Genomic DNA, 19,272 nt, shown 5'->3' on the forward strand with positions numbered 1-19,272 from the left:
ATCATCCTGGAGAATACACCAAGATTTCTCCTAGGAGCCTTTTTTTTTCCTACCCCATCACAGGACCTCTGTCATTTATAAATATGAACTTATTCTGCCAGTGCCTGCATACAGAAAGCAGTGTCATGTATTTCTAGAACCTTCTGCAATGCTTTTTGGTACAGATAAATGATTTACAATTGAATGAATACAAACAGGTGTAAAAGAAAAGCTATATTACTCTCTAGGGGTGGGAGACAAGTACAAACTCCTTATTATGCATTCAATTCAAAACCTGAGTAATATCAAAAAGACATTCATTGACTCCCACCAGTTTTGGAATAGTGCCGGTAAAGCAGGAATACAATCTACAAAAACTTTTTCCCTTTCAAATGCTCTCAGAGAAGCTGGGAGTTTCAGTTCAGTGTGGGAAACTTACATTAAGTGAAAACGAACAATTTCAAATAGTGTGAGAAATGACACAATTTTCTGCTCCTGAATTTTTCTCTAGTTGTGTATGCTCTTATTGTCACAGCCACACTTCTAGTTATCAGTACTTTTTTAAATAAAAGAATTTAACACGTGCTGCATTGTACAAAAATCAAGATTTTGTTTTTAAAAACTAGTCTCAGACACTGTAGCTTGAGAATATATTTTAAAGCCAGTTTCTTTTTCAAGTTTGTTTGCTCTTCTTGATCATAGCCCAGAATAACCCAATGCCATGGCAACAGTCGGTCAGGATCAGAATCCTCCTGACAGAATCAGTTCTCCAGAGATATTAAGATGCAGGAAGGTCTGATAAAGCAAGGAATACACACATCAACATTGGACAACTTCTATGAGCAGCAGGATGCAATATCAGGTCCTGTATTTTTCACTGTGTTAATAATTTAGGTTAGGATTTTTAAAACAGTTTAGGTTACTTATATACCCTCAGTTGTTGCTGGAAATTGAAGGGAAATGTATTGCTTATGCTCTTTTAAAAGTCTTAGCCTTAAATCTCTCTCAATAGTCACTCATGTTGATTGATAATACTTCCTGTGAATAGACTTTAGTGTTGACCGTTATCATTTATTCATGATGTATCTTTTACCCAAGGGCTTTCGTATATATCATTCAAAATATTTCACCTGCTACAGGAAAAAGTTCATAGACTGAGCTCCAAAATAGCAGACTAATAGGCAATTTAAGGATAGGATTCTGCTTTGAGACTTACTCAGAATTTCAAAATCTCTAAACTATCACTACCTGCATCCCAGGAGAGTTTATTAACTATGGAGCTGCAGCACAGGGTGGATCAGGCCATATTCTGTCCCATTCTACTGAATCTGGATGTGTAAGAAGCAGAGCAGCAGTGAGGAGAAACAAAGAACGTGTCAGACAAAAGCATTCTACACTCTGCTGTTTCAGCTGACACAATGACTGCAGACAAGGTCTCTGGTCCCAGGTTGTCTGCCATCTAAGTTAGATAGCCACTGGATTAATAATTAATTCAAGGCCATATCCAAATTCTCCCAAGGATGTGTTAATGACTAAACACAGACACATATTCCCTGTCTCTTACTGACCCTCAGATCCCAGGCATTCCTGCTAGAACAGTAGTGTCTATCCACTCCACTGTGACATTGATTTTCTTCTCTTTGCACCAGTCACCTAGAACTGTTTTGCACCATGATTGTGAGGGTAGTCTGTAGGAGGAGCTGAACAAGGCTAGGATCTCTTCAGGCTGAACAGGCAATGGAAAATTAACTTGGAGTTAAACTTGTGGATTAAGCCTCCTGAATTTAGCTGTCTATGTGAAGATGTGGGCTATCTAAGTTCCTGTTACAGGTAATGGTAAGATAGTCAATGCAATTAATGGACTACAGGTTGCTTCTATTGATGAAAAATAGTTATCTCTTTAGTTATCTTGTTATTTATTTTTTGTTTATCTATTGTTGGGTTTAGAGTGAGCTGAACGTTTAAACAACAGAATGGTGCCTCCAGCTCCCATGTAGACACCTAAAACTAGATAATTTGATATGGAACCTAAATCCCAGCCCAAGTGAAAAATTATTTCATGCATCAAATACTGTAACACTATGATTATTCTGCACAGCCTTTTACAAAGAATGAGCTCTGTTAAGTGAGTAGACCCACCTCTAGGAAGAGCTTGGAACTTTGTTTGCTCATATATAGCCATTTATGGCAAACTAAGAGGAGCTAGGTCATATGTCCCTGTTTCAGTTACTCAGAGTAAGTCACTTTCTGCAGCATGAGGACTCCTAGGATCACTCCCCAGGAATGCCTGGGCACTTGGGGTTCCTAATTTTACACACTGAATCATTCCAAAGGGACAAAGCGCTCAGCTTTCTGACATTGCTATTCTTGACTCACAGTCATTTACCTATGCATTCTGCTTCATGCCTGGGCATAATTATGATTTTAAGAATACGAATGAATTTGCTTCTACAATTTTTTATTATGATGCTATTACTTCAAATCTATTATGCTAAACAGACAAAATTCTTTAGTGTCATGTTTACAGTGATTTATTTTCAGAGGCATTAATTATTCTATGCAAACTGGATTGGGGACATCCACTTGTTTTTCTGTTGTTAGCTCAGTTAGTCATTTCCATTCTTACTGTTGTCATCTTGACTTTCACTTCTGAGCTTTTTCCCCTTGGTGTGATTGTTCATTACAAAGTCAAGAACTCCAAGGTTAAAGATAAATAAGCCTTTTCTTGGATTTTAAAAAAAAAGTATTTTGTTTTCTGCTCACTGAGAACACCATCGTAATATATACTAAGAAAAAGAAGAAAAACAATTTCCAATAAACATTTTGCAACCCTTACAATAAGGTATTCATAATATACATATACACAAAACAAAGCACTAAGTTATAACTAAATCTCTGCTCATTTTTTTAGTTCAAGTCCTATTCCAGATTTAACAGTTTAAATGTATCTCCGCAGTAAAAAGAAACAAAATCCAAGCTCTCTGGGTTTTGTGGATGTTCAGAGGTATGTGAAATAGACCTGAAGATTTTACAGATTTTTCAGTGGTTTTATTTTTATATTTTGCCTTGCTCTCTTATAAGATAAGCAACAGTGTGTCTGCGCAGCTGGCACACTAATATCTTCTTCAATTGTTTCCTGCTGTAAAAGTGGTTTTTTTTTAAAAAAATATTCAGGAATGGTACTAAATGCCATTTGCTGCTCAATAAGGGGAAAATATGGAACATTCCAAAGTCAGTAAATGCCAAAGGGAAGAGACAGAAGGAAATCACACCTCCTCAAAAGGAAATAAATTTTGAGAATTAAAGTGAAGATTTGTCATGCTTATAGCACTTTGCAGTTTGACATCAGTCTCTAATACTCTCTTGTGTATTATGACTAAGACTTAACTGAAAAGTGTGGTAAGAAATCTTTTGAAATAAAATCAGCATTCTTGGGAGAGATGTTGTACTTGAGAACAAACATCATGTCTGGAAAGAAACAAAATAAAACTTTCCTAAATGTTGAAAGAAGGCTACAGAACTTTTTTCTTTTCTTTTTTTTAATTATAATTTAATGCATAAATAAACCTGATACTAATCCTCATATGATTATGCATGTGTACCTGTTGTTGAAGTAAGTCAGCCAGAAAATCTCTCCAATTATGTTACTTCTAAAGAGATGTCACATGCCTTTTATCAGGCATCTCACTCGACTTTTTCAAAGACAACAGAATGGGCCTCAGAATGATGTAGTGCATCTCCCTCAACATGCTCAGATCCCATCCTGTTGTATCAAATTCCACATACCTAACTTAATTAGTTTGTCTATTCCCTATGCCACTCTACTAAGGGCAGTATATATCTTCCTCTAACTTTCCTGTGAGGCATAAAGACCATGTAAGACCTAAGAACACGTCTTGCCCATAGAAGCTGCGATTAAATTGTAAGTGTGTTAGTCTTTTCAGTGTTCCTCATCACTAGGTCACTCACACATTTCAGTAGTAGCCCACATTTTTTTTACTCTGGTTGTCAGCTTACCTGTAGAAATTGACCTCATTACATTATACATCTCTCAAAGTTTTCAACTCCAGAAACTCTTTGGCTTTCATAATCTAATCCATACATGACCAAGAAATGCTTCCATAGTAACCCTTGTTATACTGCCCTTTGTCCACATTTCATCCTTCTGTAAATTCTTGCTTTTATTATTAGCTTTTAAAGAACAGCTCAGAAAAGAAGAAAATACTCATCTCCTGGTTTCTCTCTGTCATCTTGATTTATATTCTTTTATCCTATTTTTCAAAACAAGCAAGAAAAAGTTCTTTATGAAGAGAAATATTTTTACTTAGTTTAAGAATCCATATCGTTTTCAAATAAATATAAACAGGGGTTTTATGCATTCTTTTTCCATTAGAGAATATAATCCTTTCAAATAACATCAGTAACTAAATAGATCCAGAAAGGGAAACAAAGGCATCGAGCAGCAGTCTACTTGATCCTTATGAAGGATTAATTTATAGGTGGCTATCAAAAATAACGGTCTGGATTTAATGTTCTCCTCAGGACAACCATACCTCACTGACTGAAAGAATTTAGGAAGATATATTACAAAGTTTACTGAAGCTAAGCCTGGTTATTCCCTATTTCCAATTTCCTCGTGAACAACGCTGGAAAAAAGAATGCTTGGTTAGGAAAGGTTTTATCCAATGCAGAATGGAAATTATTAAGATGTAACCTCTTCCACATCACCATTTTACACTGTCAGATCTCAAAACTGCATCCAATTCTCCCAGCCTCCTGTGTTACCATAGCTGATAGACAGCTCGGCATGGATAGGAGAAAAAAAGGCGCAGAGAGAAGAAAAAAGAATAGAGGCAGGTGATGAGCATTGGGTCACTATGTGTGTCCCTTCTCTCCCATTGTGTGGTGATGTGTTTGAGGAGGAAACACAGTGTAATATTTAGAAGTGCAGTCCTTCTCCACACTCCTCAGAAGTGTAGTGCTTAGAAATTTAAAGATTCAGCACCTCAGAAACAAAGGTGTCATGTTTTTCAAACTACACACACACTCCACACATTTTGAAGTCTGTTCTTTTTTTATGATCTTGGCTTGTATCTCTGGAAGAGGTCAGAGTCTCCCCAGGGAGGCCAACCTCACAGTTTGAGAAATGCCACTTTCTATATCTTCTCATCTTACGTTCTGCTTGACTTTAGAACCAGGAATCTGCTAACAGATGTTCTTAATCAAAGCTGTCTCCCTGATTACCACAGGGGTCATTCTTATTATGAAGGGTTGGGTTTTTTTTTTTTTTTACATTTCTAGTGAATGCTGGAGGAGGGGGGCTTTGTGTATATTCTTGGAAACAGTCAGGATATTGTTCGTCTATGGCAATGAACAAACAAGGATGAAATGAACAAAAAGGTCATAAGAAACTCAGTGTGTAAGGGCAAATCTTTCAAATGGTGAGAGAATCAAAAATAAAGAACACATAACTTAAAAGAAATACATGAAAACGTATAATTCACTTAAAAATTATCAGAATTTTTGACCACAAAAAGTGAAGAAGTTCTTCTATCTCAGGAATGTTTTTGCCAATATGGTCCAAAATATTTTTTTTGCAGCATTTTTTTTTTTAAAGCCAAAGAAAAGCTCTCCCATATCTCTCTGTCAATAAATTTTCTTGCACACATAAACATCACAGTTGATTTCCTTGGGATTACATATCATTCACCAGGCATTGCTTGCCATAAAGTTTCTTTTGACCTTCTTTTATTTTTATACTCCCTGAAAGAGATTTACCCAAGGGAAGTACACTTATGTGCAATGTTGTGATAATTATTTTACTCTCACATATTTTTTAGGCCTTTTTTTTTTGGGGGGGGGGGGGATGGGGGGGGGGGATGGGGTTTAAAAACAAGAAGATTGTAAAAATTTATTTGTAAAATAAAGCAGGAAGAAACCCGAAGCAGTTGCATTTCAAATGAGAAAGCATCTGGATAGGAATTTGTGTGGATATATTATATCTCGTAACCGTGATAATACCGCTATTAATCTAGATGCCAATGAAGGGACTTCATCTGGTTCTGTCACCTTTTCTACATTAGTCTTCAAGTTTCTCTCTACACTTTGGAGAACAAGATGATCAAATCCAGAGAGTAGTTCAACCCATCCTCAGTGAAATGTTTCAGGTATAAAGGATGAGTTCCCTTTTTACTTATTTCACTACCTCAACAAAGACTAAATACCAATCCCAGACACTGAGGACCAGAATATAAACCACAGCCCCTGTTCCGTCATATCCTTCACGCATTTGGTCACCAAAATTATTCCTCCTCTTTATTTTTAGTTTTTATTTTAGTTTCTACAAGGCTTCTCTATTTCTATTGGAGTTTGAATGGTGAAGAGGAAGTAATATCTAGTGCCTAAAGCCAAGAGTAAATATTTTTTTTCTCTTCACAGCACTCAGAAGTAGGAAATGCTATCCCCCAGCATGGGTTAAGTTCCATTTGGAGACAATAAACAGACACGCTTTTTCCATCACAGAAGCCAAAGTTCCCAGCCTGATGCCTTTGCTCACAGGATTTCAGCATGTCCTACCAGTGACAGAATGGAAAACAAGCAAGCACTGAACTATATCAGAATAACTTCACACTCTCTTCTTGCTTCCCTCCTATTTCCAGTCATCCTTTACAAACAGTAAAACCAAAAAGGAGTTACATAGCAAAAGATAATAGAAAAGTTTGCAGCAGGTGGTACTCAGCCACCTGTGCCAGCCTAAACCATCTGCTGCATCACTGGGAGGAAGGGAAGGAGCTGAATTAACAGCTCAGACACAGACCAAGGAAAATGCAGGGGCTCTGGATTAAATACAGGAGGATAGGGATTGATTCTTCTATTCATTGTCTCTATACTGTTCTGGTTGTATATCAAACCCCTCTCTCACGACCCTTTTTCCTGCTCTAGTAATGATCTAGGAGCAGTTCAAAATGGGATTAGTATAAATGAGAATTAGCCCATAAGCCTGCAGTGGAAGTGGATTATTATTATAATCAGTCCCTTGATTAATGATCAGTCAGTGTCTCACGCCTTATAATTACAGGAAGGAATCCTTGCTTCTGTTATAAAACAGCAATTTCCCTTTCCTTCTGTGAATTTGTACTGGGGACAAAATGCACATCACCGATGATGGGAACACTATAAAGATAACAAAAGATGCAGTCTGTGTTTCCAGCAGAATAATGTCTTTCTGAACTTAATCTGACAGCCTTCCAAGGCAGTATTATGAACTTCACACTGTACAAAATCAGTAGTCTTTTCTTAGCTCTGGGAAGATAGTTGTAAAAAGCTGAGGCAGATGTCCAAATTAATCTGTAATTTAGAAGAAAACCAGCTAAACCAAGATTTTGAATCACTGCTTATTTATCTGGTTACTCCTCCCCCTGGTTAAGCTAATTTATTTACCTGAAATGGGAAACAAGTGGGAAGAAGGACAATATTCATGACAGGTTGTCTTTGCTGGAAGACCCAAGTATAATTTTGAGTTTTGTGATAAACAGCAGCATTACTGCTTAGCTGTTAATTTCCAGAGTTTCTTGGTATCAGTGTATACAGTGGAGGTGGAGGAGATCAGCTCACCCAAGTAGCTGGTGACCAAGAAGATGATCCAGACTGATTAGATTATATTAGATTCACACTGAACATGAAATGTAAACATAGTCTTACATTCCTAATACTTGCAAAATTTTGTCTGAAATGTTTTTAAAAGTTCTACCCTTGCCCTACACTTAGGTTCTTCGCATGAACCTGTTCCTCTATAACAGGTCTCCAGTGCCAGAGAGGAGCTGGTATTACACCAGACCTTGGATCAACATGTATTTGCATGGACAGAGATGGATTACTTCACAATGGTCAATAAATCTTGAATCTCTGACTACTGGACAGACTTTATGAACCTCCAAAGTCCTGAATAAAAAAAAAAAAATTAATTAAAAGTAAAGTCATTAATATCTTAATCTAAATTACTCTATCAGGTTAATTCATAAGGACATTAGTCTCATATTCCTTCAGCAGAGTCTGAGACTTAGTATTGGTATGACTACATTTTCACCTCTTCTGAAAATCTCGTTTGTGAGATTAGTTTGATTACTGACTTCTTTAAATTACTGTATGACATAATCCACTTCTATCATTTGTGAACTCATGTCATTTCCCAAATGTGGGCTTAAAAATTCAAGTTCACTTTCCTTTTTCAGCAATGATATTTCTTCCCATCATATCTGGCATTGCTCATGGTCACATCATGAAAGGCAGGTATAGATGTCCCTTCACACCCTGGATGCTGACAGATCACTATTGAACTATCCCATTTGCTAACAGCAGAACATTTTTTTTTTATATGCTTTTCTGTATTCACATAGTGTTCTGCATCATGGCTGCCTTGTAAAGTAGTATGGAACCACTTAGGCCTGGTAGGAAAAACAAAATTAAAGAAAAATTAAAAAAAAAAAGACACATAAGGACAACTTCCAATAAAGTAACTCAGAATTAAAACAAACAAACAAACAAACAAAAAAACCCCACAAAAGCACCAAAACTGCATCCCACAACAACTCTTCTTTCTCACTAAGGAACTACGAAATAACCTGTTGTGGAACTCAGACCCTCCCTCCTAGCTTCTTTGCACGATGTTCCCGATGTTCCCACTCTAATTGCCCTCCTGCTTTTAGGTGATAATATATTTGCCAGTTTGCTGCAACTGTGCTTTTGTTAACTTTATTAATCTTGCTCTTCCAAAGATGGCTTGTCGTATGCAATAATGAAAGTATGCAGTCCATCGCCTAGGAGATCATATCTACTTTTCATTCACCCCAAAATATGGATGAAATCACTGTATCATTTCCCCACAATGCCAGTGAAAATGCCTCGGTGCTACACTCCCTAACTCAGAGAACTGTCTTTTTCTTTCATATTAATGCTAATGGTTTCTCTCTTAGGGATAAACACCTTAGTAATTTTCTCCTAAACGCAGGCACTGAAGCAATCTTCCTTGTTAACTACCTCTAAAACCCCCAACTGCATTCGTTTTATCATGCACTGTATAATACTTTTCCCCCTCTTCATTGGTATGCAAGAAAGAATAAAGCCAATTTTCACCTTTTATCACAAATGCATCATAAATGGTAAAGGGAAAGAATTAATAGCTCGATAATTACATTTTAGTAAACAGCAGAGGGAAAAAAAAAAAAGACAACAACCCACTAGTGAAGAGGTAATGACTGCAGCTGCAAGCAAGGGCTCGCCAGGGATTCAAACAAGCTCTTGTCAGCTTGCATAGGGATTACAGACTTGCCATCTTCCCCGGTGAGGCTTGTGCAGCCTTGCAGAAGTGAAGCAGGAGGCTATGGAGTCAGACACTGCATCGCTCTGATAAATGACTGCAAATGATATTCTGGCTTGCATATATATTCTCTCACAATGACTTCCATAACACGTGTGCTTACCTTAAAAATTCCACAACACAGGTATTTCTCTCCCCTCCCCTGTGTTCTACTCTTCACCGCAGGTATAATTTGAGCTAAGAATTTGAAAAGGAGGGTGGAAGGAGAGGGGGCAAACAAGCTTTTAGACTTTTGTAGCATTTAATCAATTCTGTGCTCATTTCTGCCACTGAAATTTAGCTCGGTGTTTATCTGAGGGATGTGCTCCCTGGGGATTGCATAAATCATCGTCAATAAGCATGCAAAATAGCAATACTATAGCTGTACTGATTTTTTACTGCTTACAATATTAAAATCTGGCGTGACTCTGTGACACAAAAGGACTGTGTAACGTTAGGTGCACAGAGATAGTAACTGGGTTGGCATCTATAGAGTTGTGTAATGTCACTCCCAGTGACCTTCTGGGGACTTGCGGGAAGAAAGCCTTAGCTGAAAGAACAAGAACATGCATCACCTCAACTGTGGGAAGATCACAAACCACCCCTAAGGTGCCTCCACATGAAATGGAGCTATCCTGCACTATGTCATGCTCAGTGGGACCAATTTTTGTCTAATAATTCAAAAAAATGTCTAACATTTAGTGGAGTTGATCATCACTTCATACATTCAACATAACTGACCTAGGTACATTACTACAACATCCAGGCTTTAAAGTAAACAGGAATAGTTTAATTGAAGCTAATCCACTTCTGGCGGAGGAAATAACACCAAATTCCAAATTTAGATCCATAGCCTCTGTCCCTGCCTAAAAGATAGAGGTATAATTTTCATTTATTGAGAAAAAACCTGTGAGGACAAAGAGAGACATCCAAAACTGTAGTCATGGGCTATCTAGATTAGATCAATAGAGTCTGAAAGATGCTGAGTTGCTTCTGAGATTTGCCAAGACTGTCTTAAATGAGGGCACAGCACATCTGCAAATCTGAAAGTTATTGGAGTATGACTTCTTCAGCTTGCTTCAAGGTGTTCATCAGGTACCCCACTGTAAATCAGAGAAGATATGTTTTCTTACTCAAGTAGAGCAGATGCAGCTACTGCTAAGCTTTTGGGTTTTGTATTTTTAAAGGAAAGATTGGTCCCTGGCATGGTTTGTTTCACAGCATCCTGCTGCTCTGATAATGACATGGAACTCCCGTGGCAACAATTTATTCTTCTCAGCCATTAGGCACAAAATAAAAGCAGGCAAAAAAATCTAGGCAAGTTATGCAAGCTTGCTTCTGTAGAAGAAAGTAAAGTATGTATCTTAAATATATCCAATATTAAAACAAAAATGCTCCATAGTTTCATTAACTATGGCTTGGAATTCCCTTATCTTTTCTCTTCCTATTTTAAAGATTTTGATAGATGATAAGTGACAGGCAATGGAATAAAAAAAAAAATACTGAGGTTTACTTATTATTTGCTTTTTATTTTAATTTGTAGGGGGCAGATGCTCTTTCCATGTTCTGGGGCAAAAAACTATTTGAACATCAGCTGCAAAAGATCTCTTTTGGTTTTAGGCTTTTCCAGCCCCCTCCTGCTAGTGTGAAATGAAAACAACATCTTTAGGAAGTCTCTTCCTGCCAGATATCTCATGCCGTTTTACAATTCAAAGATTTGGATAATTCAGATTAGACTATGTAAATTTTTGCTGTTTTCTTTTGGTTTTATCTAGATACAATACCACTGATATTGGTAGAGTATCCAGCAGCTACCCAATAGCATAAAAGACAAATAAGTTTTGAAATTTATGATTTTTTTAGGATAATGCACTTATTCTGAGAATCATTACACTGCAGTTTGCAAAAGAGCCTTCTCTTGTAAGATCAAATCATACAGTCACAGAATCATAGTATGGTTTTGGTTGGAAGGGATGTTAGAAATCATCTAGTTCCAAACTCCTTCCATGGGCAGGGACACCTCCCACTAGACCAGATTGCTCAAAGACCCATCCAACCTAGCCACTTACAGTGAGGGGGCAGCAACCACTTCCCTAGGTAACCTGTGTCAGTGTTTCACCGACCTCAACAGTGAAAAACTTCCTAATAGCCAATCTAAATCTACCCTCTTCCAGTTTATAGCCATTACCTCTTGTCCTACCATTACATGCCCTTGAAAAATGGCAACAACAGGAGGTGCTGTTACACATTTGTTTTCTCAGCACATCAACCAGGTTTACACTCTGGGAAATACCTTTTTTGATATGAATTTAGTAAAAATTGGTACAGGTAGAAAACTCCTTTCTGCCAACTGGAGCTGCCCGCCTGTGTAAAGCTGCTTAGTAACAAGTAGCTTTTGTTAAACAAACCTCAGTAAAATGGAAATCCTGGTGAGATTAGATTAGGACAGTCACAGATATGTAAGGAAATCAGGACACACTTAAAACATGTTCAATGTTATTCTGGAAGTAGCCTCAAAGAGCTTGAGTACCATTTAATTGTGGAAAGAACAAGTATACGATAAGGTTTGTAAATTTAGACAAAAAGGTAAATTTACATAATCACAGTCTTGTGGAGGACCTGAATGAAGTTTATTTTTGTTATATAAAGCACAAAGGTGTTTTCTATACAATGAACATAAGAACAGACAAACACACACACAAGTCAAAACAAGGAAATATTACAAGGAAACATCTGGAAAGAGGAAGAAGACATGTTGCTAGCTTTATCATAAGCTGCAATGAAGTATTTTATCTTTCTAATGTTGTTATTTTACTTTAAAAAGAAGACAAATCATTCATCAGTATAACAGTATTCTATTTTTTTTAAGTTCTTAGTTAAAGAAAGACAAAGAGCAGCAGGAGAGAAAGACTTTCAAGGGGAAAAAAATATTGAAAAAAAAAAAATCAGACAACATTGGAAAGTATTCCTCCACCTGCTATATGGAACTATTAACATTGACTTTACGGAAGTGGAATGGTAGCAAGTGGCAGGAAATAAGTATTGCTAGACTCAATAAACCCTGATGTTCACCCTAAATGCCTGCTCCCTACAACATTTTATTGAACCTGTTTGTCAGAAAGATAAATGCAGACCTAGAAATACAAACTGATTCATCCTTTATTGCACCATGATTCATTCATTGACAGGGATGGGAAAGGAAGTTGGGAATCTTAGTTGCTAGTTGCCTGTTCTTGCTAAACTAATGTACACTTTTTTGACAGTATATGCCTAGATCTTTTCCCACTGAAGCCAAAGCACAGACTGGCCATAATCTGAAGGAAATGTGAGTCAGATCTACAATTTCATCTATGATTTACTGGAACCATTTTTTTCACTCAATGTCTCTGCCAAATAAATATTTCTTCAAAATCTGTTCATTCCCAAATAAGATTACTTGGTCATGGGAGAGATTTTACTTCTCCTGTGCCTCAAGCTGTACAGAACATCTTGAGAGGTGGTCCTGAGAATCCACTGCATTTTCAGTGATATGGTTTGACTTTCTGAGTGTGTCATCATCCCGTGAAACAACAACATAAGGAAAATAAAACTAGTGTTCTTCACCTAATACACTGTGTTAATGGCTGCTACTTAGTTCACTACCACTATGCTTTAAAAATAAAATGGATTTCATTTACTCACTGTAGTACCTAGCAGAAAGTGCACTAAAATTATTTTCCCTTTAAAAGAACATGCTGTAAAGGCCCATTAAAATATAATTACTGCCGAAAAGGCATTTTACATTTCCTTGAGATAAGCTGCAGAAGTGTAGTTTGAAATTCGACTTCCATTGATTTAGGATTAGAGCAGCATGTTTAGATAATAAGCAGAAGGATCTCACTTAACAGCCTGAGTGAGTCATCGGACTATAATGTTTAGTCTGAGAAAGTGTTTATCTGAAGAGCTCTTGGGAGTAATACGGTTCCTCTTCAAAGATTGAAGCAGGGGACAAAAATCATAGTCCTGGAGGTTGGCAGGATAAACATGTCCCGTGATTTGCTAGCAATTTGAGAGATGGATTTCACTACAGAACGCACTGTTGTTGTCAGGTTGAAAAGTGTCTGCCTGGAAATGAATTCATGTGCACACCACTCCAGACAAAGGAAAATCTCCCTGAAATGGCATGCCATCACATTTTAAGGCCAATTTTTCTAGTCTGTGACTCACACCTGGGAAATATACTGGTGTACTAAGTTTATCATTAAAAGCTCACGTTTTAACAAGAAGAAATTGGTGCAATAATCTTGAAATGTACTGTCTGGTCGACAACTACTGAAATCCATTTTTCTGGATATTTCCCTGCTGGATATCTGCTTGTCTGGAAATAAGTTTACCTGTTCTACGTAGGGTCATCTCAGATTGTTTTTCAGGGAAGGGAATTCTGTATGATGCCCTTTTAATTACCCAACAGAGGTTGGGTAATGTGTCATCAGGAGGAAGGCTGTGGCAAGAATGAAATCTCCTGTGTCAGTCAACAGCTTATAAATACAGCAGGAGTGATAACTACTGTATATGCTCTACAAGGACGAATTCAAACTGGGCTCCAGAAGTAGCAACATATTTTTAAGTTAGAAGAGACAGTGAGAAAGTGTAAATGAGTGAACAGAAGGCTTCTTCTATAGCTCTGTGTGGAGGCTTTTTGTGCGCGGTTTGGAGCAGTTGGGGGTTGTCAGTCTCTGATAATAATTGTGAAGGGAACTGAACACAGAATAATGGACTTGAGGTTGAATGTCGTTTCATTGCAACCATAACTTTCCTGGAAGTGAAATAGTTTAAATCAAATATAAGTTGAAGCACATGAGGTTTATGACACATTGGATAAGAAAAGGGAAATCCCAGGACTGGCTCCCCTCTAACACCTTTCCCAAGCTAAAAAGATAGAGAGAGGCACAAAGGTGAATTTCAGAAGAGAGTTACTCAAAAAATGTCCCATGAACATGGTTGAACAAGGAAGATCAGTCTATCTTTAGTGATAATAGTCTGCACCTGCAGATTTTTGATAAGGTTTTATTATTTACTCCACATGCCAAATTGCAGCTAGTCTATAGGGCTAAAAGCTAACTAAATATAATTCCTCCTAAAACTCAATATAACATTTAGTATCAGATTGTTTTTATTTGTTTGTTTGTTTGTTTTGTCAGTTTTAAAAATTGGAATGTAGATGCACCAAATCCCGAACTTTTGGTTTAAGCGAACTTCTGGAAAAAGAAGAGTCAAAGGCATCATTGATACCTTAATCTAGCAGCAAATAGGAGGATGAGGATACAAGTATTCTAGATTCATTGTGCCACTGAAAAAAAAGAAACCCAACATATTTTTTTTTGGTTCCTTTCCTCCATTATGCATGCCACATTTTCAAGCCTTATGGTAGGAACTGCTCAAGTAAGTGCTGTTTATGACAATTCAGCTGTGAGCAGCTACATCAGCAATACCTACTCTTGAAATTCTCTGAGGTAAACGTAACCTTATTCTGTCTGAAGTTGATTGTGGTCAGCAAAGACAGGCTACCCCGATGACAAGTGTAGCAAATGCTGAAATGCAGAGGCATTGAGTTCAGTAAAGCATAGCTACTTCACAGGACCTACATACATTAAAAATGTGCCTCTCATGGCACCTTCAGTGGAAATACAATATTGGAAGAGCACTAGAGGACAACTGATTATGTAAAAAATATACATCCTGAGTTCATGGAACATCAGTCTGCTTTCTGAGAGGAGCAATGTGCTGTATTTAGCAGTGTTGAATTATATAACCTTAGAATCAGGGAATTATAGAATTGTCTTGGTTGGAAGGAACCCTTTAGATGATCAAGTTCAACCATTACCCTCAACTGCCATCTGCAACTGAACCATGTCCTTTAACACCACATATACAACATCTTTTAAATACCTCCAGGCATGGAGACTCCACCACTTTGTGGGCTGCCTGTGTCTATACATACACATGAGAAGAGTAAGATCAATAACTAGATGAGCAATACTAACAGTTTATTCACGTTTGTGTTTTTGATGCTGAATGGTTTTTAACTTCTGAAGCTGAATGGTTTTTAACTTCCTTTCTGGTTCTGGTTGGGAACCAGAAATATATTTCTGAAGCACCATCTTTGGTTTTGGTTCCCCAAACTGTGTCTATCAGTTGAAATAGAAAATACTTGCATTCAGGTTCAGGTATGAAACCAGGTTTTTTTTACTCTGGTCTTGACAATAGAGAATTATATTAATTATTAATAAAGCACAATATTTGGTCAGTGTTGAAATGTTCAATTAATGCACAAGTATAGCAGGGAAAAGAGAAGCATAATTGGTGAAATATTCTCTAGAACAGCAAGAAAAAGCATTACCTTTGCACAGTTCCTTTATTGACTTTTTCTGTTTCCCAAACAGGGAAGAATTACAATTTTAGCTCTTTGATCTTCTGAAGTGATTAATGTAATTATTCAAAGTTGGTGATGAAGTATTTATGACTGCGAGGACACCCAGAGAGAAATGAGATCTCCCTCTACATGATTTAGAAGCTGTAACACAGTCTCTGATTTAACATAAAACACACCTAGGTACCATCAGAGCACACCATCACCAGCATAACTCTCTGCTTTGGATTTTCACCATGAGTCACCAAAGTCACAGTAGGATTTTGCTTTGAATTTCAGTGAGAAAAACATTAAGCCCTCTGTGAGGAAAGAGGCAATTTTAGCTGTTGACTTCAAGGGGAGTTGAATTAGGTCTTGATTTATTCTGGAGATGTTAGTGCAGATAGAGAGGCAACAAATTCAAAGACATCTGCAAAGACAAGCAGCTAAACCCAGAGTGCTTAGAATGGACAGTTTCTGAAAAATAAGGGTGTAAGAAAGTGGGAAGACCTTCCTAACACAGCAACACTGGGACATGTTTCAGTGATGTCCGTCTGCACTGTGAGAACAGAGAGATTTAAAGCAGAGGTCTTCCCATATCAATTCAACTTGGATCTGGAGGTGAAATTGCTATGCCCAGGCACTACAATCTGTGGTGTTGCTCTGTTGCAGAAGGTCCAAAACCTTTCACATATCATTACATGGACATCAAATGTCATGGACCTATAGTATTATGTATATTTTGGTTCCTTCTTGAAACAAAACTTAAAATGCTGCAGTCTTGCTTCACCACTAACCTCATTAGTTTTCACTGTTTGCTTTATTCTTATTTCTTTTCTTACCTCAGAATTGTCAGTTTTTGCTAAAACTCATAATATTAGCAATAAATCCACCCAATTAAAATAGTTATGTTGTAGCTTTATTATATGATCAAAAATTAAAAAAAGCATGTCAATAATTTATAGTTTTGTGGGGAATTTTTCCTAAAACATAAATATGACTGGGAAATATGAGCTTTGTTTTGATGGAAAAACATATTTTCATCTGCTTAGAAGGTGAATGCATAGAGGGATATTTTCTCATTTTTTCTGAATCTAAAAGCAATTCAAAGACATTGAAGATCACACTGAAGTTGTGGGGTTTGGTTGTTTGTTTTGTTGAGTTTTTTTAAGAAGCTGACAGAAAATGAAAAAATGTTTCAAAAAACTTCTTTTTCTAATCAAAAATAAAATTAAAAAAAAACAGAAAAAAATAGAGGCTTTTATTTTGGTGGGGCCTTAGGAAGAGAAGAAACCACTCAATACATGATTCTATCTTTTTTTTTTTTTTAAATCAACTGCAAAAACATTTTTGTTTCTGGTAACAAAAATGAATGAAAAAAAACCCCACAAAGTCAAGGAAATTAATTCTCATGTTTTTTGAAACATACTACTCCTCAGCTCAAACTAAAGACATACTATCCACTCTTGTTTCATTCATCCTTCTTTGCTTTGATTTTAAGTTGCCTTATTTCCTCTATATAAATAACATTTGCATTACTGATGCTAATTTGGGATCAGGTATCTCATCATGTCTGCAGAGGTCTGTTAGTGGAACCACAGTGCAAGGAGCTCTGTGTTTACTTTTCTTTCTTTTATGGTTTGCAGAATTTAACTCCTTCACTCTCTCAAAGCCCTTAGAGCAAATCAGGAATACACCTATGAAGATGAAGAAATCCTGTATAATTTTTTTTTTACTCTCTCCATTAACAGAAAGCTGGACATATAAACTGTGAATTATCATTTCTCTTCAGTTCTGGGTAAGAAAATATTTTACTTTTTAGCAAAAAGAGGAAAAACATTAATTTGGGGGTAGAATGAAGTAGAAGTGGTGAACAACAATAATAAGGGATAAACCAAATTTCCTATCACTAAAGTTTGTGAAGACTAATCCACTGGAGATATAATTCCCCTAGTGAGTGTATAGTAATGACAACATAGGGCTGAGGTTGCTAAGCTCAGACTACCTGAGTGAGCAAAAATGTTGCTTCCTCTTCTCCAACAGAAGTAAAGTTATTTTCAGAAATACTGGGTAGCAACTGTGATGCACCATCTTTCCTTCAGCCAATTACTTGCTGAAGCTATGCTAGGTCTATTATGTGTAAGGAACTTCTTTGGGTTTTTTATAATAAAAAAATTCTAGGTCAATTAAATTCACAGCTTTGGAGACATGCCTTGAAATTTAGCTTAAATTTTGTGGTGAATCAAACACTTGCACAGGAGACGCAGCAGCAAGTCACTGGTTAACTGCTGAGACTGTATGATTTTGGGTCAAGGAAGAAGAATAATTCAGGGCATCTTTTGATTCCTGAAACTGGGTTGCATACACTTTGAAACTGGCCTATATTTCTTTCACATGTAAAGCTCATGCCACAACCCCCCTGAACTACATTCAACTTATATAACTGGATGGTATTCAAATTGTTGGCAGCAGGCTGCCTTTCCCACCATTCGCAGTACCCAGCTAAAGTGCATTCAGACATTTGGGAAGCTGAGGTCAGGGTTCTCAGGTTTATACTTCTTAAATCTTTTTAGTTTACTTGTTTGTTTTAAGGATCTACTGTCCTTGTTGTCTGACTCATTCCTGTGGAAGGTGCACATCCTGAAGCTATCAAAACCTTCAAATAGAGCTTGACACATTCCTCAGGAAAAGATCAACCAGCAGCAACATTTTGATTAAAGAATAAAGAGCATTTTGAGATGCAAAGGGGATGAACTGAGTCAGGTAGAAGAAATTATTTCATTTAACCCCTTATTTTGCCTTACTGCCTGTGAAACTTAATTCCCTGACAGATGTTCACATGTGTGCACACTCATTATAAGTACAGTGTGTGTCTGTTACCTTTGCCATTAAGATCTTTTCCTTTTGGGTCAGTATTTGATGTCTGTTACCTTTGCCATTAAGATCTTTTCCTTTTGGGTCAGTATTTGATGTTTAAATGTAATATGAGGAGGAAAATAATGGTAAGAAATCACAGGTGTACAAGTAGATCAGAAGTTTCCTGTAATATATAGAAAATCAGGGATGGTAAACACAAAAGACAAGCAAACAACCTTTATTCATTCCATGACTCTAACGGACATTACTGCATAGAAGAGAAAAAGAAACAAACTGAGTTTTATCTTCTACTTAATTCAATCTGTTCATATCTTCTGGTCAGATTTTAAAGTTAGAGAATAGAACTGAATCACTCCTTTAATCTTTCTTAATTCCTCAATGTGATTCTGTCACTGGTCCCTTTATGTTTGAGTAGGGAACCTTGTATGTAGCTCTGTGACATATATTTGAGGTTAAATATCTTAAAATGTTTGGGTTTACCTCTGATTGAATGGTTCACAGAGGGAAACTACTCACCTGTCCAGCAGTGTCTAGAATGTCCAAATAGGCTGGTTCATCATCAATTCGAACTTGAGTTTTGTAGGCGTCCTCTGAAAAACACAGTATAGAATGACTAAGCATAGGAGTGGCTCAAAGAATGGAAAATTAAACAGTTCTGCAAGTTCAGATTAGG

General features: G+C 36.9%; 1 protein-coding gene across 1 annotated transcript in view; it reads right to left on the reverse strand.

The window, feature by feature from the left end:
• Window positions 1-19,272, reverse strand: part of RIT2 (Ras like without CAAX 2) — a gene marked incomplete at both ends in the record, with an annotated part of 197,494 nt that overhangs the window by 92,491 nt on the left and 85,731 nt on the right. The window contains one exon of the mRNA XM_084278323.1: window positions 19,116-19,189. Coding sequence (XP_084134449.1) covers window positions 19,116-19,189 — 74 coding nt within the window. The remainder of the gene's footprint in view (window positions 1-19,115; window positions 19,190-19,272) is intronic.

The sequence above is a fragment of the Gallinula chloropus genome, assembly GCF_964237585.1.
Source record: "Gallinula chloropus genome assembly, chromosome: Z".
Taxonomy (NCBI): Eukaryota; Metazoa; Chordata; class Aves; order Gruiformes; family Rallidae; genus Gallinula; species Gallinula chloropus.